This window comes from Ceratotherium simum, chromosome 7 (assembly GCF_057802395.1).
Source record: "Ceratotherium simum simum isolate JZ-2026a chromosome 7, ASM5780239v1, whole genome shotgun sequence".
Classification (NCBI taxonomy): Eukaryota; Metazoa; Chordata; class Mammalia; order Perissodactyla; family Rhinocerotidae; genus Ceratotherium; species Ceratotherium simum.
Genome location: NC_141906.1, coordinates 47299378 through 47322695, shown reverse-complemented (window position 1 = coordinate 47322695; position 23318 = coordinate 47299378). Strand labels below are relative to the sequence as shown.

The window sequence follows — 23318 nt, the reverse complement described above, 5'->3', positions numbered from 1 at the left end:
ATTCAACAGAAACTTAAGCAAACGATAAAAAGGAGACAATTTACTATAGGAAAAGTTTTACAAAAAGGAAATGTAATCTTAGTATACTAATTATCTCAGCAGTGAAAAGTATTTATACATCAGCATGATGATAACTTAGCTTAATTTTTGCTAAAACCCATTGCCAACTATAGACATAAATACAAGAAGAAACATTTAAAAGATTTGAAAAATGACTTGAAAAGCCTCTAGTGAGTGGGATCAAGGGATAAGAGATGGGTAGAGGCAGGAAGAAATGCTGTTTCCTGTTATAACTCTTTAGCACTATTTGCCTTTTTAAACTATTTGCCTGTAATATTTGGATTAAAAGTATGATCCAAAGAAGTGTGAGAAAAGCTGTGATGAAAGCTCCCAAAGAGCAGAGGAGAGGGAGACTTGGTAGCTCAGGAAGTCTACTGGACAAGTGGCACTTAAGCCAACCCTGAAGGGAGGAGCAAGATCACTTAATGTAGACTTGTTCCTCAAATCAAAGGGAAACCACTGAAGAGTTTTCAACAGGGAGAAAGAGGGCGATTACTCTGAATATACCATGGGGAATGAATTAGAGTGAAGCTACACTGAAAACAGGAGACACTGGGAGTTGCAGCACCCACTCAAGAAAGAAATGACAGCCTGAATTAAATGAGGGGTCAGATTCCAGAGCTGACCAAGTAGCACTGAGAAGAACTGGTGATTTATTGGGAGTCAGAGAGGTATAGACAAGGGAAATGTCAAGACTTACATATGGTACTATACACTGAAAAAAGAAGGCTGAAGGATAAAGAGGTGGAGGTGAGGGAATATATAACTTTCCCTTCGAGACAAGATGACATTTTGCAATCTCAAACATGACTCATTAAATTACAGGAATCAATGGTGAGAATTTCCCAATGCTCATTCTGAATTAGGGAAAGCACCAATTAATTCCTGAATAGCTGTAGTTGGCCAAATATTGCAAAATAGGAGAAACGCTTCCAAAGCCTTAGTAATAAATAAAATCATTACTCTATGCTATAAGTTCCATAAGACATAATAAGAAAGCAGAAAGGGGACTGATTCATAAGAGTTACTCTGAATCTCTACCTTCCTTAATTCTTTCAGTCAGAAATAAAGGTATGATAGTTTATGGCTGAAGATCAAAATAGCTAATATTAACATTACACTTGTATGTACCTTTCTATTGACAAAGCTAATCTTCCACCTTAAAAAGGATTTGCTTTGGGCCCAGCCCTGTGGCTGAGCAGTTAAAGTTCTGCACGCTCCACTTCAGCGGCCTGGGTTCACAGGTTTGAATCCTCGGCGCGGACCTACTCCACTCACCAGTCATGCTGTGGTGCCGACCCACATACAAAATAGAGGAAGACTGGCACAGATGTTAGCTCAGAGCTAATCTTCCTCAAGCAAAAAAAGGGGAGGATTGGCAACGGAAATTAGCTCAGGGCGAATCTTCCTCAGCCAAAAAAAAAAAAAAGGATTTGCTTTGATAAATTTGATCAAGAAAATTATTTGGTAAGTCTGGAATCTAAAAATAATTATGCAATTCAAGTAGGGCTATTTACTAAGGATCGCAGTCAGAAAAGTTTCTACATAATTTGATCTAGGAAGAAGTATAGTGAAGAAATACATCTAATTGTCCTTAAAGCCAGGATTTTAAGCATAATAATTATCCCATAAAAGATACAGGAAAAGAGCAGTGAAGGTACTGAAGTAGAAAAGCAGCAAGGGAAAAGAAAAAAACTGAGTTATATCCTAAAGACATAGGATTAGAAGGCAGACATGGGGCCGGCCCCGTGGCATAGCGGTTAAGTGCGCGCGCTCCGCTACTGGCGGCCCAGGTTCGGATCCCGGGCACGCACCGATGCACCACTTCTCTGGCCATGCTGAGGCCGCATCCCACATACAGCAACTAGAAGGATGTGCAGCTATGACATACAACTATCTACTGGGGTTTTGGAGGAAAAAAAAAAAAAAAAAAAAAAGGCAGACATGACAAGAAGCAGAGGGAAGCAAGAGTGTCAGAATATGGAATATTGAAGAATTTTTGTCTACAGTAAATTGGTTCCCCCATATACAAGAAGAAACTAGTTACCTAATGCCACATCTCTTTAAGTCTAAATTTTAAATACTGTTTCTGTAAACTATTTTATTCCTTTCACCAGTACACAGAGCCTAGGTTTCTTCAACAAAAAGAATTTAGCATCCTGAAAAAAATGTAGAAAACTGGCAGAGTATCAAAAAATCCTATTTTATCAAACCATCTGTTTACCTAGTATAGAAGTTCTTGCACTTGCTGGTGATTCTACCTCTTGTATAGCACTAAGTTCATGCTGGTTCAAGTCCAGTCCACATTTAACTTTTGCTACAGGTGGCTTTGAGGATCTCCTACCCAGTTCCTTGTCCAGATGCTCACCTATCAAGTCAATGACAAAGTTAGGCACAATACAAATCTATTAACATACTACGAACTTTTCTTCAACCAGTAAGTTGCAGAAGTGAAAGCAAAGAATAACGAGCAGAATAATTACAATAAAAAGCAATTATCTTACCACTTTGCTTGGTACTATCATCTTCTGAAAGCAGCTGATTATCATCAGAGTTGCTCTTATCTGCAGGACTAATGTTTTCCTGATCATCTCTTGCTAGGTCATGGAGATGAGGGAGCCACTCTCTGAGCTTCCCGGTTTTTAAATCATTTTCAACTGTGGGCTTACTTGTCTGAAACAGTGGATAGGTGAGGGTGGGGATGACACAGGATGAGGGATCATATGAAGAATTCATTAGATTTATACCTCCCTCTTAAATTAGAACCCTAACCAAATAAATACTTCCATTAACCACACTATTACAACTTTATCCATAGATAAAAAATGAAAAGAGCCAGCTCTGGTGGTCTAGTGGTTAAGATTTGGCACTCTCACCACCATGGCCCAGGTTTGTTTCCCAGTCGGGAACCACTCGACCCATCTGAGGGTTGCTACACTGTGGCTGCTGCATGTTGCTGTGATGCTGAAAGCTACGCCACTGGTATTTCAAATACCAGCAGGGTCACCCACAGCAGACAGGTTTCAGCGGAGCTTCCAGACTGAGTAGGAAGAAGGACCTGGCCACCCACTTCTGAAAAAGTTAGCCATGAAACCTTACGCATAGCAGTGGAGCACTGTCTGATAAAGCATCAGAAGATGAGAGGATGGCGCAACAAGACCAGGCAGGGTTCTGCTCTGCTGTACACAGAGCTGCTAGGAATCGACTCAATGGCACTAACAGAAAAATGAGAAATGCTTCTAATACTGAAAGAGTGATATTTCCATTGAAAAGTACAACTATTCACAGCCTTCAACCTAATACTTAGCCTCCACTGTACGTTTCAATAAGAGATTATACTTGAGTAACCCCCTCTGCTTTTCTTTTCCCCTTACTTTTCCTTCAAATGACCAGTAAATCCCTAGAACTCAAGCTCTCATGAACTAAACTCAAGTTTCTCTTAAACATCAAAGGATTTGTAGAATTCTACTTAGGCTACATCATAAATTTAAGAAGTGGCCTTTTAAAATAAAATGGACACATTCATAGTGAGAATATACTCGTCTCGCATATAGAGAAACCATGCAATGTCTGAGTGACTGTGTCAGTCTTTTCAATTCAGTAACAAGCAGCAGGTCTAGCTGTCCATCAGCCTAAAATCATGCCAGTTTTACAACAGGTGTTAATACTGTCACTTAAAGAAAAAGATGGTACTGATTTTGTTTCATATACAAATGTCAACAAAGTGCTATACAGAAAGCACAAGACCTGCTATTTGCATGAGAAATTCCGCTAACTAGTTATTTTACAATTGAATCTTTTTATGGTAAGCTCAAAACCCTTTATAACAAAACTTCAAATGACAATCTACATTTTTAATGATGTTTGCATTTGGTTCTATCAAACTACTGCTGAAATCAGTTGGGCTTCAAATAACTACTAACCTCATAAACACCATGCAAGGTAGATCAATTTTTATGTTTTAATTTCCATATTGTTTAAGGTAGAAAACTAAAGCATGGTTAAGATCAAACCACTTATTCTCAATAACTAAGAACTTATTTAGGCCTAGGATTAAAACAAATATGTAACTTGTCTGAGTTGGGTTACCTCTATTGTTTAATTCTTAGATATTCAAGTTGAATACATACCCGACTATCTTTAAAGAAATCCTGCAAAGTCTCTTGATGTTTCTGTATCTGCTGCTGGAGTGCAGTTTGTCTCTGTGCAAGCAATTCTTCTTGGGCTTTGTGGCTATAGCGCAGAACTTCTTTTTGTAGATTCAGCTGCTTCTGAAGTCCCAAGTTATCTTGCTGGGCTAAGATAGGTTGTGAAAAACTCAAAAGTCTGTCTTGAAATCTTGGGCTCATAGAATCGCTTGAAGGCACTGCGTGTTCATTCTTGGATGAATACAATTCACAAATGTTTTCAGATTTAACTTCACCAAAAGGTAGTGGAATAAATGAATGCTCTCTTTCCTTGGGTAGAACCAAAGAGGGAATAGTGTGCTCAGGAGATTCACTCTCCATCAACTTGCTTTGCTTGTTTAAAAGCAGTTCTTCCTGGGCTTTCTCACTAGAATGCACCACTTCCCTTTGTAAGGCCAACTGTGCTGTCAAATGATCTTGCTGAGGCAGAACAGCCTGTGATAAACTCAAAAGCCTATCCTGTGATCTTGGGATCTCAGGATGACTGGAGGGAACAGTATTGTTACTTCTGATTGGAAAAGATTTTTGGATTCTTTCAGAGTCAGCAACAGGCGGTGCTACCTGCGATAAGGATAAAGAGGAGCTAGTCTGCTCAGATGATACCCTTTTCTCCAATTTACTTAGTCTTTGCAAAAGCAATTCTTCTTGGACTTCCTGTCTGGATCGAATGGCTTTCCTCTGTATATCTAACTGCTGTTGAAATGTCTTTAAATCACCATGGTGAGGTTGGCTAAAATGCTCAGAAGATAACTTTTCCTCAAATGTATATTGTTTGGGCAAAACCAATTCTTTCTGGGTTTTCTCACTACATGGAAGGGAATTTGTCTGTGCGTACAAGTGTTCTTTAAATGCAAGATAATCTTGTTGAGGTAAAACAGGCTGTGATAAATTCAAAAGCCTATCAGGCAACCTTGGTATCTCAGAATGACTTGAGGAGGCTGTATTATCACTCTTCATTGGACAAGGTTCTTGGATTCTATCAGATTCAGTAACAGGTAATGAAGCAGATGAATCTTGCGTGACTAGCGGTAAGAAGGAAGAGGTGCCAGCCTGCTCAGGAGATATTCTTTCCTTCCACTCACTCTGTTTATGTAAAAGTAATTCTTCCTGAGCTTTCTGTGTAGACTGAACGATGGCTTCCCTCTGTGTAGCTAACTGTTCTTGAAGTGCCTTCAAATTATCTTGTTGAGGCTGGATGAGCTGGGATATCCTCAAAAGCCTATCCTGCAATTGTGGAATTTGTAAATGGCTTGAAGGAATTTGACCATCACTCTCTGTTGAAAGAGGTTCCTGGGTTGTACCAGATTCAGCAGAAGGTAAGGAAGTAAATGAAAGCTGTCCTAACTGGGGTATGAATGAGGAGGAGCCAGTTTGTTCAGAAGATATATTTCCTTGGGTTTTCTGGCTAAAATGAAAGGACTCCTTCTCTGTGTCTAGCCATTCTGGCTGTTCCTCCAAATCACCTTGTGGAAGTAGCGTATGCTGTGAAAATCTCGTAAATCTTTCCTGAAATCTTGGGATCTTAGAACGACTTAAAGGAAATGTACTATCACTCTTGATTGACATAAATTCCTGGGATCTTTCAGATTCAGCTACTTGGGATAGGCATGAAGAGGTGCCAGTCTGTTCAGAAGAAACTCTTTTTTCTAATTCTCTTTGTTTGTGTACAAATTCCTGAGTTTCTGGTTTAGCACCGAGTATTACCCTCTGTATGTGTGACTGTTCTTGGAGTGTTGTCAAATTTTCTTGCTGTGGCAGGTTACGCTGTGGAAAACTAAGAGACTCATCCTGAAATCTGGGGATTACTGAATGACTTGAGGGAATAATACTCTCCTCAGATAAAAGGTTCTGAATTTTTCTAGGCTCAATTTTAGCAGAAGCTTGCAAAGCAAGTGAACGTTGAGCTACCACTGGTGGGAATGAAGAACTCATCTGCCCAGACTTACTGTCCCCCAAATCCCTTTGCCTGTGTAAAAGTAATTCTGCTTGGGCTTCATGCCTAGCCTGAAGAGCGTCCCTGTGTGTAGTCAGCTGTTCTTGGAGCAACTTCAAACTATCATGCAAAGGTAGGAACTGCTGTAGGAAACTCAAAGATCCATCCTGAAATTTTGGGATTTCAGATTGGCCTGAGAGAAGTCCATTCTCACTCTTAGATGAATACTGCTCCTGGATTTTTCCAGATTGAGTACTGGCAGAAGGTAGTGAAGTAAATGTATGCTGAGCTCCCTGAGATGGGAGAGAAGGGGGCTCAGTCTGTTCAGACCATACTTTTTCATCCAATTCATTCTGTTTATGTACACATAATACTTCCTGGGCTTCCCGCCTAGCTAGAAGGCTGTCCCTTTGAATATCTAACTGTTCTTGGAGAAACTTAAAATCCTGTGGTAAGATAGGCTGTGAAAAACTCAAAAGCCTATCCTGAAGTTGTGGGACCCTAGGATGGCCCAAGGAAACTACAGTATCATTCTTGGTTGGAGAAGATTCCTGGATTCTCCCTGATTCAGCTGTAGCAGAAGGCAGTGAAGCAAACGAATCCAGAGGCACCAATGGAAGGAATATGGAGACACCAGTTTGCCCTTCCAATTCTTTCTGTTTGCCCAAAAGCAATTGTTCTTGAGCTTCCTGTCTTGACCGAAGAACTTCTTTCTGTAGGTCTAACTGTTCTTGAAGAGCCTTTAAATTATCTTGCTGGGCTGTGATATTGTCTGAGGATGGCAAAGACTTATCCTGCATTTGGCTGATTCCAGAATGGCTTACAGAAACTGTACTTTTGCTCATAGTTGAAAAGGGTTCCTGGATTTTTCCAGATTCAACTTTAGCAGGCAGAGAACTAAAAGAACGCTCAATCACCAGTGGTAGGAATGAAGAAGGTTCAGTTAACTTAGAAGATATTCTTTCATTGTCCTCTAGGAACATTTGCTGGGAGTCTAAAGTCTGAAAAGTGGTTGTGCTAGATGTTTCAGCTATTTCTCTAACATTCTGTACTATTAGTGGTTTATCATGTGACAAAGCCCTTGAAAGTGTATGAGAATCTTTAGGGACCAATTTATAGTCTCTCTGTTGTGTTTCAGTCTCTGAGAATTGCTTTGGCTGTTCTTGTGAGTCCAAAGATTGCTTGGATAAAACATCTGAAGTGATTAATGTTTCTGTTGTTTCTACCTGTCTTTGTGGAAAGTGATTTTGTCTTGGAACCTGAAAATAATCTTTTTCTAATTTGGGGATCGGTATGGGTTGTATAGGTTGATATTTGTTAGGACTCAACTTGGGTCTCTGACCTTGATCCCAATGCTCTGATGTAACAGTGGGTCTTTCAGATTTCTGTGGTGGTGCTGATATAACAGAATCAGATATTAATGATGTAGCTAACATGGATGAGTACTTTCTTTTTAATATGGTCTGATATTCAAGTAATCGTTTCCTGGCTATTTCAATGGATTGTCTGTGAAACCTACCAAAGACAAATGAACACAAAAACAAACAAATATTATTCTTTTTTGATGAGAAAAATGCCTCATATTCTCAAGTTTCTACACATTAAATTTAACAACAATCTAGGGTTGGCCATAATATGGTGGAAAAGGAATAACATTTACATTGCCCTTTGAGAAATCCACATGCCTGGTTCTAAGGGAATCCCAATTACAGCTTCATATAAACCAAATAATAAATCCTAAAGATGTAGCCACACACTATCACATATAAATTGTACCCTAGCTAATACCTGTTTTGCTGTAAAAGCTGATGTTGATAGTTTCGAATCATCTGCCTATGACTATCTTCATCAGAACTTATAGTGCATGGTGCTGGAGCAGTGCCAACCTAATAAAAGAAAAAGCTACTAATTAAAAGGCAAATCCAGAAACAAATACTAAAGCATTTTATATAAACTGAAGTTCTCTAATTGTAAACTTCCACATAGCTTTATTTTTTATAAAAAAGAAGACTGGCACTTCCATTATTAAGAAATGAACCCACCATTCTCTTTTAGTGCCAAGTCCAAGAGCTCAACATACCCATTACATACAAATCATGGTCATATATACCAGCACCCTCTAGAAACTGAAAGATGAAAGCCATTAGGTTTGTATAAACTTATTTAGATGTATACATTATTAAAAGAAAAATTACTAAATAAGAATTAGAAATGCTTTTGCTTTTTATATAATATAATGCTCGCATTTTCTTATTTCCCAATGATCTATTCAGGGATGAGATTTCCCGCACCCTACCCCGGTCTGTTGAGTTTTTTTTCTTTTTTCTTCTTCCAGCTGAGCCCTGAAGCAATCAGTTTCTAATCTTAACTTCTGTTGTTCAATTTGTTCAAGTAATTCCAACTGCTTTTGCTTCTGCTCTTCTATTTCCATTATCTAAGTAACAAAAATACTATTGCTCTATTAACAAACTCATACAAAAGAAAAATCTTATATGTATTACATTGAAAAGAAATAGGTCTCATCACCAAGAGTAATAATTATCCGAGAAGAAAGTGGTGATGTTTTATCTCTGTTATTGCTATTGCCAGAGGAAGGAAGAGAGTGAGAGATGGGAAAAGGGGAAAGGAGAAAAAGGGAGAGAAGTAAAAAGAGGCAGAAATGGAAGAAGAAAAAACACATTAACTATTTCTATTTCTTGGGAGCACAAGGAAAACCTTGATCACCACTGAAGACCCAGCTCTAGAGAAGTAGCAAATGATGCTCAGCCAAATTCTGTTTTCACATCTTTAATTTTACATTGTTCTCAGTAAGAATAACGACTGAAAAAATTAAATATCAAGGCCTCCCTAAACCTTTTGATTTCTTAGGCATACCCATAAACGGGCACAGTTATCTAATAGCCAAATAATACAATGAGCAACATTCTGTATCTTTTCTGTCAGGCATGAAACAGATGGGAAGACAATGGCAGAGGGATGACACACAAACTCTAATATTACACCAACACACACACACGGATCCAAGTCATAAGAACACAGGTTAGAGTAACTAAGTTTCATGAGGACAGGGACTGGTCTGTCTGGTTGCCTGCTCAATCCAGCACCTAGAACAGTCCCTAAAACATACATAATACATAAAAACTTACTGAATACATAGGAAAAAAGGAATGCATGTGAAGTTTTATTAAGAGGAACACTTCTACGAGAGATAATGAAGGATGATCTTGTTTTCAAAATAAAAAACGTCTCAGTCTGATACTTTACATGTTTCTAAGCAGGCAATAGTGGCTATAGCAGAGTTCCTGTCTTCATCCTCCTTACTTGCCCTCATAGGAGCCACTGAATTTAGACCATTTACAGTTCTGTAGTACCTCTAGAACTACACTATCAATACAGTAGTCAGTAGCTATATGCGACTATTAAAATTTAAATTAATTCAGATTAAATAAAATTTAAAAGTCAGTTCCTCAGTTGCACTAGTCATATTCCAAGTATTCAACAGCCCATGTAGCTACGGGCTACCACCCTGGACATAGATATGGAACATTTCCATCACCACAGAAAGTTCTATTGGACAATACTGCTTTAGAATATTGATTAGAAAACACTTATCTGAGAAGAAACACTGGCTCATAAAATTCTCAGTCCCCAGATGTATTTTTATAAAAACCATGACTATAAACTGACTGGCTTAGTAATAACTAGCCTCTGTCAAGGTAATCTGTGTTAAAAAAAGTCTTTTACTAAAGTAGATGGGACCAAAATTATAGTTAAGGAGGTTAAATTTAAAATTTTTCTTCTGAAATACCAGATTTTTAAAAAGCTGCTGGAATTCCAAACTCCAACTGTGTGTCTAACATTATGACAGGAAATCATTTATTCAACATTTATTGAATATTTATTATGTATGAGGCATTATACCAGAAACTATGTAGGATAAATTGAATTTTAAAAAAGATAGTCTCTGTCTTTAAAAAACTGACAAATTTTATAGGGAAGATAAGATACATACAAAAGTATAAATCACAAAGCAGAATGCAGTAAGGGTCGAATAAGCAGTACAAGTGAAGATGGAATGCTTCCTAGCAGCTGAATGTACAAGACAAGCTAGAAGAGATGGTATCAGAAGCAGCCAGACATCAAGACAAATCTCATGGGTCAAACAAACTATAGTACCTAGGGGTAGAAAAGAAGCTTTAAAAAGGAAAATTTCAAATTACCTGTTTCTGCCTTGCTGCCATTCTAATTCTGGCTGCTTCTTCTTGAGGATGAAGTAGAACTGAACTCTGAGCTACAGATGTGATAGGCTGAGCCTCATCTATTTCTAAGAGAACTGACAAAACAAAAATTAGTTTCAATAATTTAAAATTCTGACACCTCCATAATGCCCTTTATTCATTTATTTCATGAATTTGATTAGGAAAAAGATGTGAAGAGTCAGGCAAGTTTAACCTGAGGATGTGCTAAGAAGAAATACCTTGTTCCTTTTCAGAGCTTGTATGGCATGGAAGTGGTTTGTCTTCACTAGTAAGTGGTCCAGAGTCAACTGTTAGTGAATCACTTTCAACAACTGTAACAGATACATTATTATGAATATATTATCAATGTCAAGATTAAATCTGAACAAAATAAGAAAAATCTGCATTCAGATTAACAATTCAATTCAGGTCCACCTGAATAGCTTATTTAGTTTAGATCCAGTCACCTTCCAGATGACCACGTTTTATCCATTAAACACAAGCCTAATATAAGAAGACAGAAGACTAAAATTGTGAACAAAAAGGAAAAAATGAAGGACAACTGATTAAAAAGGTATGCTGACAAGAGCTTCAAACATAATGGAAAAGTATAAAAGGAACAGAACAAGCAAGGCACCAAAGTTTAAAAAAAGAGAAGCTAAAGAAATTTAAATGTATCTTTAACATATTTAGATATTAAGATTTTTATTATTTATGAAACCAGAGCAGAGAGGGAAGTTAAAGCAATCATATCGGGCCAGCCCCATGGCTTAGCGGTTAAGTGCGCGCACGCTCGGCTGCTGGCGGCCCAGGTTCAGATCCCGGTTGCGCACCGACACACTGCTTCTTGGGCCACGCTGAGGCCGCGTCCCACATACAGCAACTAGAAGGATGTGCAGCTATGACACACAACTATCTACTGGGGCTTTGGGGGAAAAAATAAATAAATAAAATAAAATAAAATAAAATAAAAAATAAAAAAATAAAGCAATCATATCAGGGTAGCCAGAAACTCTGCATCAAACATTCATTCATTCATTCACTCACTTATTCATTCAGCACCTACTCATGTGCTGCGGGCTGGGGACACCGAGGTAAATAAGAAAAGGCATCCACTCCAGGAGGTTTTATAGGGTGAGTGGGGACAGAAACATACAATTATCCCAGAAGAAAAATTATAAAATGAGAAACTGTGGTAAGCACGCTATAAGAAAAATAAAGGGTTATACAAGACACTATTACAGGGGACCTGAATTAGAAGAGGGCCTCAGATGAGATCTCTCAGGAAATGACATTTAAGTGGACATCTGAAGAAAAGGAAGAATCAGCCAGGTAAATGTGGGGATGGACAGGAGACCTTTCCAGACAGATCAGCAGGTATTAAGTCCAGTGAGGATAAAAAAACTTGGCTCATGCAAGAAATGAAAGAGAATCAATGTATATGGGGTGTACTCAGACAAGGGGGAGAATGAAGCAGGATGAGGCTAGAGAAAGCCTACTCATACAGGGCCTTTTCCAAAATAACTTGGTTATGGACTGAAGATGAGAGAGCCCCCTTCTATTGAATTCCAACACCATACTCTCTCCTACTTCTTCAGCCACTCCTTTTTATTGCCTTTGCTGTCTGTGCCTTCTCTAGCCATCTTCTCAATGCTAGAAGCCCTCAGCTGGCCTTATAAGCCCTCTTCTCACTGAATTCTTTCCCCTAAAGAGTCTTCCATGCCCATAGCTTTCAATATCATATATATGTCTGACTTCCAAACTTACCTCTCTTGCTCTTAGATAATCAATTAATTCAACAAATATCAACTGAGCACCTTTTATGTACAAGGCACTAGGTCTAGGCTCTGGGGATATAGCAACGAACAAAACCAAGATCCTACCCTCATGAAGTTACATTCTGGGACTGGGTGGAGAGGGGTAGGTGTCAAGACAAGAAGCAAATAAGCAAGAAAGTAAATTTATGGTCCATCAGATGTTGATCAGATCTATGGAGAAAAAGCAAGGTAAAGGGGATAGGGAGTGAAGGAGGTGGGAGACAGGGGAGGGGCAGAAGCTTGCCGTTTTATAACAGCGGTCAGAGAAGGTCTTACTGAGAAAGTGGTATCTGAGCAAGTGTCTGAAGGAAGTGAGAGAGAGAGCTATAGAAATATCCAAGAGCATTCCAGCCAAAAAGACCAGCAATTGCAAAGACCATGTGAGTCATGTTGGCAGTTTGAGGAATAGAGAGGAAGGAGGTCAGTGCCTAGGGTGCAGTGGCTTGGAAGGGAGGTGTGGCAGAAAATGAAGTCAGAGAGAGTGAGCATGAGAGAAGTGGAGGGGAGAGGTGGGTGTGTGCAGATCACATACGGCTTTGATGCCACTGTAAGCACTTCGGTTTTTACTGAGTGAAACAGGTAGTTGTTGGAGGGCTTCTCCAGAGGAATGACATGAGCCGACGTGTGTTTTAACAGGATGACTCTGGGAATAGACTATAGCAGGGATGTGCAAAAACTGAAGGCAGAAGACCTGTTAGGAAGCTACTGCAAGAATCTATACTAGAGAATGAACATGGCTCAAACTAGGATGGTAGGTGGTGGGAAATGGTTCGACTTTGGATACATTTTGAGGGTAGGACTACAGGATCTGCTGATGATTTGGAATGTAGGGTATAAAAGAAGGGAACCAGAATGACAAGCTTTTTGGCTTGAGCAGGAGCATTTTACTACCACTTATTGAAATGTGGAAGATTGTAGGAAAAGCAGGTGAGGGGTAGAAGGGAATATCAAGAGTTCAGTTTCAGAAAAGTTCAAGATGTAATTAGATATACAAGGAAGATGTCAAACAGATGTTTAAATGAATGGAGTTCCAAGCAGAGGCCAAGCCTAGAAAGACACACTTGGAAATCATCAGTATGTAGATGGTAAAGTCAAGTTATGATATTAGAGATCAATTAGGAGTGTTGATGCAAAGAGAAAAGATTTGAGGAACAAGGTCTGGGGGCAATGACTAGTGGTTGTAGAGACGAGGATAAGCAGCAAAAGAAACCACGAAGGAGGAGCCAGTGAGGTAGGAAAATCAAGAGAGAGTGCTGTCAAGAGTTCAAGTGAAGAAATCATATCCAGAAAGCTTCCCGTTGTACTTAAGATAAAATCCAAAATCCAAATACAGACTATAAGTCACTTCTTTCAGAAGCCTGGTAGCAAAACATTTCCATACAAATCCAATCACATTTTTAAAAAAATCCAGAAGATGGGGGCCGGCCCCGTGGCATAGCGGTTAAGTGTGCACGCTCTGCTGCTGGCAGCCCGGGTTCTGATCCCGGGCACGCACCAATGAACTGCTTGTCAGGCCATGCTGTGGCGGTGTCCCATATAAGCAGAGGAAGATGGGCATAGATGTTAGCCCAGGGCCAGTCTTCCTCAGCAAAAAGAGGAGGATTGGCACGGATATTAGCTCAGGGCTGATCTTCCTCACAAAAAAAAAAAAAAAAAAAAAATCCAGACAACAAAACTCTTAAGAATAAACCATAATACAGTACACTCAAAAGCTGTTAACATGTTCATATCCTTTGATTCAGGAATTCTTCTTTCAAGAGTTGTTCCTATGGAAAGAATCAAAGATGTGGGAAGATTCTGCTAAAAGGATGCTTACTGCAGCACAAGAAATAACAAGAAAAACTAGAAACAGCCTAAATGTCTCAACAATGGAGAACTGGTTAATTTTGGTTCAACAATTACATTGGAATTAATATATATGAATAATACTACTACATTGAAAGTGGTCTGGAAGGAGAGTCACTTAGCTGTTTAACATTTATTGCCTTCAAGCAGCAGCATTATGGACTTTAAAATGTTTTCTTCCTTTTGACTTCTATTCTTTGATTTTTCAGGAATGAGCATATTATGAACAACTTAGAAAGGGTTATGTATTACAAAACAAGACTACTGGAGAGAACCACCTTGTTCCTGTCCCGAGGATAATGTTCCCTCTTCACTAGCGGTTGTTCCTGATTCAACTGTTGGTGCTTTACTCTCTGTTTCATTAACAGTCGTAATCATTTCACTTTCATCCTCAGACATGGATTTAATCGTCCAGAGAGATTTTTGGCTTCGGATCTTATTTAATAATTTTTTAAAAAGAATTTTTGAAGGGACCTGGTGGGTCTTCGTTGACAAAGGAACTAAAAGAAAAGAAAAAAGCTTATCAGCACCTATTATATATCAGTCTTGATACTTCGTTACCACTATAACCACTAGTTAAAACAAAAGCACAACTTCCTTTTCCTCAATATTTATAATTTAACAGTATATACAACGTTATTTGATGCCAATCACAATTTTATAACCAAGAATATTTTTGTCAAATTTAAATAAAGGCACCAAAATTCAACCATTTTCCTACAATATGCATGCAACGCACATTTCAAGCTTAAAAACTCATCAGAAACATGTTTATTCTGCTTACTAAAAGATGACAGACTGCATATGCATACCTCTTAATTAATCTGTAGGTAAGACTAACATTCAAAATACGTGCTGTAAGGTTCTATACTCTATGCTAGAAAAGGGTCCAAAATATGGTACTTTTTAGGTAGGCTACAGAGGAAAACATTACTAGTTATAACCTTAAAAGCAAATGAAGTACTCCCAAATTATTTCTGGCACCGTCTTGGGAAAATTTCTCCCACTTATCATCCTAAAGAGATCCCTTCAGTTAAAAGAAATTCTTAAGTTGCTTCCTCTAATAGCCTTCCATATGGGCTGATGGTACAATGCCAAAACTCAGTACAGTGATAACAACTGTCCATGGGGACAAACCTGTTGCAAATAGATAGGAATAAAATTTAAGAAATCTACAGAGGTTGAAAACTGGCAGACTGTAGTGCTGTCTGACTCACATTTTCCTCAAACTTTCTAATTGAGTTTTAATTTACAAACAATAAATTACACAAAACCTAAGTGTAGAGCTCAATGAATTTTATATGTACTCTGTGTAACACCATCCAGATCATTATGTGGAACATTTCCAGCACCTAGAAGGCTCCTTCAACCCCTTCCCAGTCAATACACTCCTAACAATAACCACTGTTGTTAACCTTGAGACCAGATTAGTTTTGCCTGTTTTTTTTTTCTTTAACTTCATATAAATACCGAATTATACTTAGGTATTCTTTTCTGCCTGGCTTCTTTCATTCACCATTAGTCTGTGACTCACTCGTTTTTAAGAATAAATTAAATTAGTTGGCAATATTTAAAAATAAAGATTTTAAAAACAATGGGATTCCCGGGTTCTTTTGAAAAATCAAGAGAGCTGGCAACACCAAGCCAGCAATCCCAAATGGAATCAGCTGGAGCTGAAGAAGAACTGTCTTTAGGTAAGGCAAGACCGGCACCTCTTACAAACTAGCTCTCAGTGATAGTCCCAGTGAAAAAACTAAAAAAGCTGGATGAAATAGAAAATTTTTTTCCTAAAGCCACTGCTGATCTGGCAAGGAAATAAAAGATTCTGCAGAGGCCAGAAATGAAATTTAAGTGGCAATTCTGGAAGGCAAGTGAGCCCTGAAACCATCTTCTGAAGTTTATGACAAACCACAGTAAACTTACACTTCGTCTGGACAGTAGTGTGGGCATAAGAGGCAGAGATAAAGCCTAGAGCTCTCACCCAAGGAGTCTAGTAGAAGACCCACATAAAGTTGGAACCCCAAAGGGCTACCCATCCACAGTGTAGGGTAAATGATGATAAGAAGGCCTGAATGGTTTGGAACAAAGGCAACAGTAGTAGGTATGGGGGAAAAAAGAGGTGAAAATGAAGAGGGCTTGTTCTCTAAGGAGATGTGGAGTAAAAGAGAAGGTAGTGTTAGAGGTAAGGCTCACTGCTCTGGCTTTGATAACTGCAGATAGTGGTATCATTCACTAAGATGAGGAAAACAGGAAGACAAGGTTTCAGTAGGCAAGAGAAGATGATAAATCTATTGTTAGACACTGAATTTTAAGTACCTGTGCAACAGCCAAGTGGAAAAATTCAGAATGGTGGAGATAGGGATGAAATTTAGAAGAGAGATCTAAGTTTGTGCTATTCATCATATACATGAGTGCCTGGCAGTAATTAACACAGTTAGGATCTCTTTGGTGATTTGTTGAAAGTCTGAAAAAACTGCTGCCCTCTCAAATGAATTCAGAATTGAGAATCTAAACAAAATAACCTGAAAATCTTCAGACTATATGTACATATGAATAAAATAACTTCCCTCCAAGGTATGTGAAAAGGATCTTTAATGACAGAAATCTGAAAACATTGTTTTCTCCTTTCATCACTCCCATTAGTATTAGTCATTGTTTGCACTTAAATTAGACCAAACGTTCCTAACTGTTGACAAATGATTAGCACTTTTTCCTAAGAAATACTGTAATATTCAGCTCAGAAGGAGTTTTTACCGTCTGCTTCACTAGAACATATTGTCTCAGCTTCTGTCACTGGAAGGTTTTCAGTTTCACTTAAATTTTCCTGTTCCATTGAAAGGTCCAGTTCTTCATCTTGGATCTGATCAGTCACAGCGGGCAAAGGCTCTGGTTCAAGGTGCAAAATCAGGTTTCCTTTCACCTCTCAATAAAGAAATAGAGACATGTTTCCATTCCAAAATGACTAAAAAGAACTTTAGCATAAAATTTTTTTTTTTTTTTTAAAGATTTTATTTATTTATTTTTCCCCCCAAAGCCCCAGCAGATAGTTGTATGTCATAGCTGCACAACCTTCTAGTTGCTATATGTGGGACGCGGCCTCAGCATGGCCGGAGAAGCGGTGCGTCGGTGCGCGCCCGGGATCCGAACCCGGGCCGCCAGCAGCGGAGCGCGCGCACTTAACCGCTAAGCCACGGGGCCGGCCCTAGCATAAAATTTTAAAGACCATCATAGTTTCTCAGTCTAAAATATGAGGGTCTTTTTCAAACAGAACTCATTTCAAAAGAAAAACTGTTTCATCAACACAAACGTATTTCTCCACTAAAACATTTAAAAGCATTGTTGAAAGTTTATTGAAAATATCTTACTCCTGTCTGCATTGTACATGTCTTCAAAGGCAAACTCCAGCTCTCTCTGCCAATCTTCTTTCATCTCACTGCGTTTGTATGGGAGCTCAACCAGCTGTGGTGGCATTCGTGCTACAGTCTGTCTCCTCCGTGCCAGGTCCTCTTGTTGCAGCTGTCTGAGTTCTTTCATTAGCTTCTCTTGATTCTTCAAATATAAACAGAATTAATTAACAAGAGTTAAGTCACAGACTTTGGATAGTAACATTAATAGTGAAGGAAAAGTGGAGAAATCATGAGGAACAGGGCCTGGGATTCCCTTCCCTCCTCTACCATTTGTTCTGCCACAAAAAGACATTAATTAATCTATTCATTAAAAAATATATTTACTGAATGCCAGATATCATGCTAGACGCTAGGGACACAATCTCATCCCTAGCCTAGAGACCAACAAAAAGGTAATTAGTATTACGTTAGGAAGCACTAGAAGATGGTGGTACTGATTAGGCCACAAAGCTTCGAAAGTATCTGCCAGTTAGAGTTCTCCTTTCTCAGGATAGTCACGAAGTTACGTTCTATACAAGTTGCCACGGCTCCTGCAACATACTTTGTGCCAGTTCTCCACGCAGCCAGCAGCATATACCAGTCTGGGGTAAGCAACAAGACCCAGAGTGACTATGGCTTAACACACTCTTGTTACTTCACACTCTTAGGAATACCCATGATTAAAAGGGATCTGTATGTATCTCTTTAAGCTTAGAGTCTCGCTGATGTGAAAGTTTAAGCAAGTGTTTCAGTGAGGTTATCTAACCAAATTTTGGTGGTGGAGGATAGCAGGGGCGCATAAAGGAAGACCTCTCATCCTTTGGGATGAGGATTTAGCCAGACAAAAGTGGGTGAAGGAGCAGGAGTACAAGTAAGAAATAACGTTGGCAGCACAAAGGTATGTGGATGCAGGCATGGGCACTGAGAGAAAGTACACTGTTCATTATAGGTAGGGCATGGGTGGTTAAGGAGAAAAGATAAAGGTAGAGAGGCAGGTAGAGGCCAAATACTAGTCACAATAGACACTAGCAGGAAATAGGATCCCAGGTCACAACAGGGTCTACAGCAAGATGGTTCAGACAGGGGAAAGGAAATCCTCTAATAGCAGTGAGATTGCATGGTTTCGACGACCATTCTTGAGTAGGGACACTAAGTCTACAAAAAGGTGGAGAGCCTATATAATAAAATGTTTTTCAGGTAATAACATACACACACTACTTATTCTTATATAAAGTCTTAAATATTTTGTCATTTGGAGATGAATTTTTTTTTTTTGCCACGCTCTGAAAATTTTGAATAAATTCATTTCATTTATATTAAGATTCAAGTCAACTCATTAAATTAACTTCAAAGTTATTTGAATAAGTACACTCTTTCCGGCTCACTGAAAGTGTGGCATATTATTCTACTTGAATTATTTATAACAACAACTACCACCATCAACATTTACTGTGAGCTTATGAAATCCCAGGCACAATTCTAGGTGCTTTACTAACTCATTTAATCCTCACAAAACAGGTGATGAAACAGAGCTCAGAGAGGTTAGGTAAGTTGCCTGAGATGAAACAACTAAATAGTGAAGAAGGGAGGGGAATCCAGGCCGACTGTGCAGTCCACTTTCTTAACCACTAAACACTAATGACTGGTGCAAGAATGTGTTCGGATGACAACGCTTTTTACATGTTATTTTTCTATAGGTTTAAGCCTCAGATGGGAATTACTGGTAATAATTCAGACATTCAGTTATTTTAGTCATAATTTGCTCCCAGTTTATAAAAGCTAAAAATCTAAGGGAGAAGGTCATAATTCAGTTCAAACTATGCAAATGAACTTTACTAAGATAGGCACTTAATTTCCATAGAAGTGCTTAAAAATTCATTGCTCAGGTGAGTGTTTAAAATATCCAAATGCATTAGCAAAATTCAGAATATAAAATCAGACTTCTAAAAAGATGAATCCTTTTTATGCTGCATTTCCAGAACACTCACTGAACAACAAGCATGACAGAAGTGAAGCTAAAACTAGAAAGCCAGGTTTTATTATACATCCTTTGCAGCTCTGCCAAAGCCACTTTTTCAAGGCTCCCTGATAGCAAGGATCATGACTGTGCCTTTGAATCAATACTTCACAAAGCCAACAAGTGCTCTGCTCAATATTTAATGAATTGAATCCTAAAATTTGCAGAGCACAAATGCAATTCAAATAATTAAATTAGAAAAGTAATTAATTTCTTCTCAGGCTATTTTTGAACTGATTAAAATATTAAACTTTTAATAAATTCATCATTAGTAAAAATTTTAGAAGAACAATATACTGTAAGTGAGAATAGCTTCACCGAACCTGAATCTGAAACAGGAGGTAAAAGAAAGTTGGGAAACTTGAAATCATTATGACTCCAAACCTATGTTTTCACATTCTTCATACCTCCATACTCTGAGCCCATTCACTACTCAGTTCTGTAGTGCTATTGGTAGGTCTATCAGTAGTGGTCACAGCCAGAACTTAATTCTTTTTTTTTTTTTTTTTTAAAGATTTTATTTATTCAGTTTTTTCCCCCCAAAGCCCCAGTAGATAGTTGTACGTCATAGGTTCACATCCTTCTAGTTGCTGTACGTGGGACTCGGCCTCGCGTTGGACGGAGAAGTGGTGCCTCAGGGCGCTCCCGGGATCCGAACCCGGGCCGCCAGCATCAGAGCGCGCGCACTTAACCGCTAAGCCACCGGGCCGGCCCAGAACTTAATTCTTACTTGAGCCAAATGGATCTTTTTCAGTGCTTGGAAACCCCGGACATGTGCCTTTTCACACCGTTCCATTCTCTCTTGCGCTGCTTGTTTTTGCAGTTCTTCTGATCTTTTAGCTTCTTCTTCAGCAGCCACATGAGGATCTGGCTAGCAGTCAACCAATTACATTTTAGACAGTTTAAAAGTGTGAAACAAAGCGATAACTAAAAAACAAAATAACTTTAAAATCAAGTTTTTCTACTTATACAAAATTAAACAATAAGTTATATTTTTTAAATGCCCACAATTATCAACAGCACGTATCTATGAGAAATATCAAAATGTTAGTGTCAAGTTCGACCAGTTGTTCATTTAAATCAGATTACGTTATACTCATCCAAACACATTCCTCCATCATTTTCTGTTAAGTAAAGAAATTCCATCAAAACAGCAATGTTGAAAGATAAACACCCACAAAGCTAGTAGTTAAGAAACCACCAACAACAATCACGGAAGCACTGAGATCTGTCTTTGGTTTTCAGCCAACATCTGCTCAGCTTCCGCCTTGGGAAGGCCAAACCACCACAACACCTAGTTTAATATAATTTCTGGCCTCCTAGAACTTGTGCAAAATCCATGATTATGAGATTGTACAGTCAGCCACCATCTCATTAACATAACAATAGTAACATCAAAGAAAGGGAGAGGGGCACATAACCTGGACTTACTATCATACCCAAACATTCACTTTCAAATATAGGTGAACATTCCAAATGTAACTTTAAGTAAAAATCTTCTCATGTATTTTATATGTTGAAATTCTATTACTCAGGTGAAACAATAATTAATGATGACCATGAAAGCTATTAACTATATATATAAAATTATTTAAAACTCTTAAGTAGTGAGATAAATAGGTAAAGAGACTGACATTAATATCTTAAGAGTGCACTGGCCAAACAAAGCATTATATCCCTTTTGAGCCAATAAATATTTGTGCAAATCTAAATGATTTGTGCAAATCTAAATAACACCAGGCAGAATAACAAAGGTTAGATTAAATCAAACTTATAATCTCCATAAAATTATTTATTGTATTAACATGCATAATAATAAATAAAATAACCTTTAGGAACAATATTTCATTCCATTTAGGCTATGGGGTTTTCAAGAAAAAAGTTGCTTGGGAATTTTTCACATCATTTGAGGGTGAATTAAAAGCAGAACATCATTCTGGTAAACCAAAATTTTATGGGAAGGAAAAACTTCAAAACATACAACATGCTTGATAAACATGTTCAGTCCAGACACAATGAGGTATATCAAGAACATTAAGAAACTAAAGGGTTAGAGAAAAATTAGGTACCCCAAACAAATTTTATTCTGACGGACCAAACTTCAAAACAAGATTTTACAAGAATGCTTTAGGACAACAATCTCTTATAGATTTGTGTCAATGCGATTGAAAATTTAAATAAGAATTTGGTTGAAATAATTGTTAGATTCCATTTTCAGTAGCTGAACTCAAAAGGTATGTGAAATTTACAAAAACTGTAAATCCCAAGCAAAAATTCTTTTTAGGAAACACGTTTCTAAAAAACTTTTCCATGAATTATAATCTGCAATGCACAAAAGGATAAGTGAATTATTAAATATGCTACTTCTGCATCTTGTACATCAGACATTGGATAGAAATCTTTTTAAGTATGATATCATAGTAAATTGAAGAATTTAACTATTTCTGCTTTACTTGTCTGTAGACATTTCTGGGTCTCACAGCAAACAATATAGTGGATCTAACTGGAAAAATATTTCTGGGATGAAAAATCTACTTTTAGTAAGCTCTACAAAACTGTGGTTGACAAAGGAAAAAACATGATGAAGGCCATGAGTAATTTAGAAATTTCAAGCATATGATGTTTTGTTTAGGTGTGTGTATAGAAAGGAAATGTAGCAAAACATAATTTGGAGAATAACTGGCACTAAGTAGGAATATAGCAGGCCACTTTCATCATTCTTCTTCAGCCAAAGACAAATTTCATGACATATACGAGATTTTAGAACTACTTTATTAGGACATTCAAACAAAACATGATAGCAGTTCTTACATATTAAAAGACTGACTGAACAAATGAAAGTAGTTTATTTGCAGAAAGCTGCTGAATACAAACATATATGCCAAGAGTGCAAGTATTTTTTTACATGATACCTCCTGTAAAGATCCCATCATTCTACACCAGGAAAGATGCTAAATTATTGTGCCTGTGATACAAGCTTCGATACAGATGAAAATTCAAAGATAATTTTGTTATCTGGAAAACCAAGCACATCGCTCCACTGTCACATTTTAAACCAAAGGTTTGAGGATAGATCTTTTTCCTAACTAATGGTGTGAAGAAGTAAATGAAAGAAAGTATTAGTACACTTTAGTTTGTGGGACTGCTTTTATGTAACTGCATTATAACTACTGATCCAATCTTCAAGACCAGAAATTGAGGAGGGGGTAGGCCTTTTAGTTACTATCAAAGAGGAAAGTTTAGTAATTTACTGTAACACCATCAGTGGTACCCTACACTAGAGCTAAACAAAACACTGTCTTTCTTCATCAATCTTAGGTGAAAAGGAACATCTATTTAATCCTGCAAAAATGCAGTGCAGTAACCACAAGAGCAAGTTAGCAAGAGACTGAAGTTATTGTTCCCGTATTATAATAATATTGAAGTTGTAATAATAATTTATGATTTTAAGTAAGTCTCCAGATTTATTCTTGTTTTTCAGAAGTTAATTCTATGATAATGATACTCATCTTAGGTCTTGACCATATATTGATTTTAACATCTGCTATCAAGCAGTCAACCAAAATGTGTATTTGTTGCATTCTAAACTCCACATGAATGCTATGTTGAGAAAGTTTATTTTCCTACCAGCCACATATATCCAACATGAAAAGAATTAAACCCCACTGTTACAAAGAAATAGCAATTATAATAACTAGGATATATCATTTGTCACTCTTAAGACTGGCAACAATTTTTAAACCATAATATTCTATACAGACAAGGGTATGATAAGATGGCCATTCTCATATGTTGCTGATGCTTTTTAAAAGGCAATTTAATGATCCATACCAAG

The 23318-nt window shown here is 37.9% G+C and overlaps 1 protein-coding gene across 11 annotated transcripts in view; it reads right to left on the bottom strand.

The window, feature by feature from the left end:
• Positions 1-23318, bottom strand: part of CEP295 (centrosomal protein 295) — a 49232-nt gene that overhangs the window by 14985 nt on the left and 10929 nt on the right. For 7 of the 11 annotated variants that reach the window (XM_087433578.1, XM_087433580.1, XM_087433581.1 and 4 more), the window contains exons 7-17: positions 20214-20354; positions 17446-17629; positions 16835-17002; positions 14359-14580; positions 10658-10750; positions 10401-10513; positions 8477-8614; positions 7969-8066; positions 4191-7695; positions 2565-2733; positions 2285-2428 (exon numbers count right to left, since the gene is read on the bottom strand). In XM_087433578.1, the coding sequence (XP_087289704.1) occupies positions 2285-2428; positions 2565-2733; positions 4191-7695; positions 7969-8066; positions 8477-8614; positions 10401-10513; positions 10658-10750; positions 14359-14580; positions 16835-17002; positions 17446-17629; positions 20214-20354 (4975 nt within the window). The remainder of the gene's footprint in view (positions 1-2284; positions 2429-2564; positions 2734-4190; positions 7696-7968; positions 8067-8476; positions 8615-10400; positions 10514-10657; positions 10751-14358; positions 14581-16834; positions 17003-17445; positions 17630-20213; positions 20355-23318) is intronic. The other 4 variants (XM_087433579.1, XM_087433588.1, XM_087433583.1 and 1 more) reach the window with 2 other exon arrangements.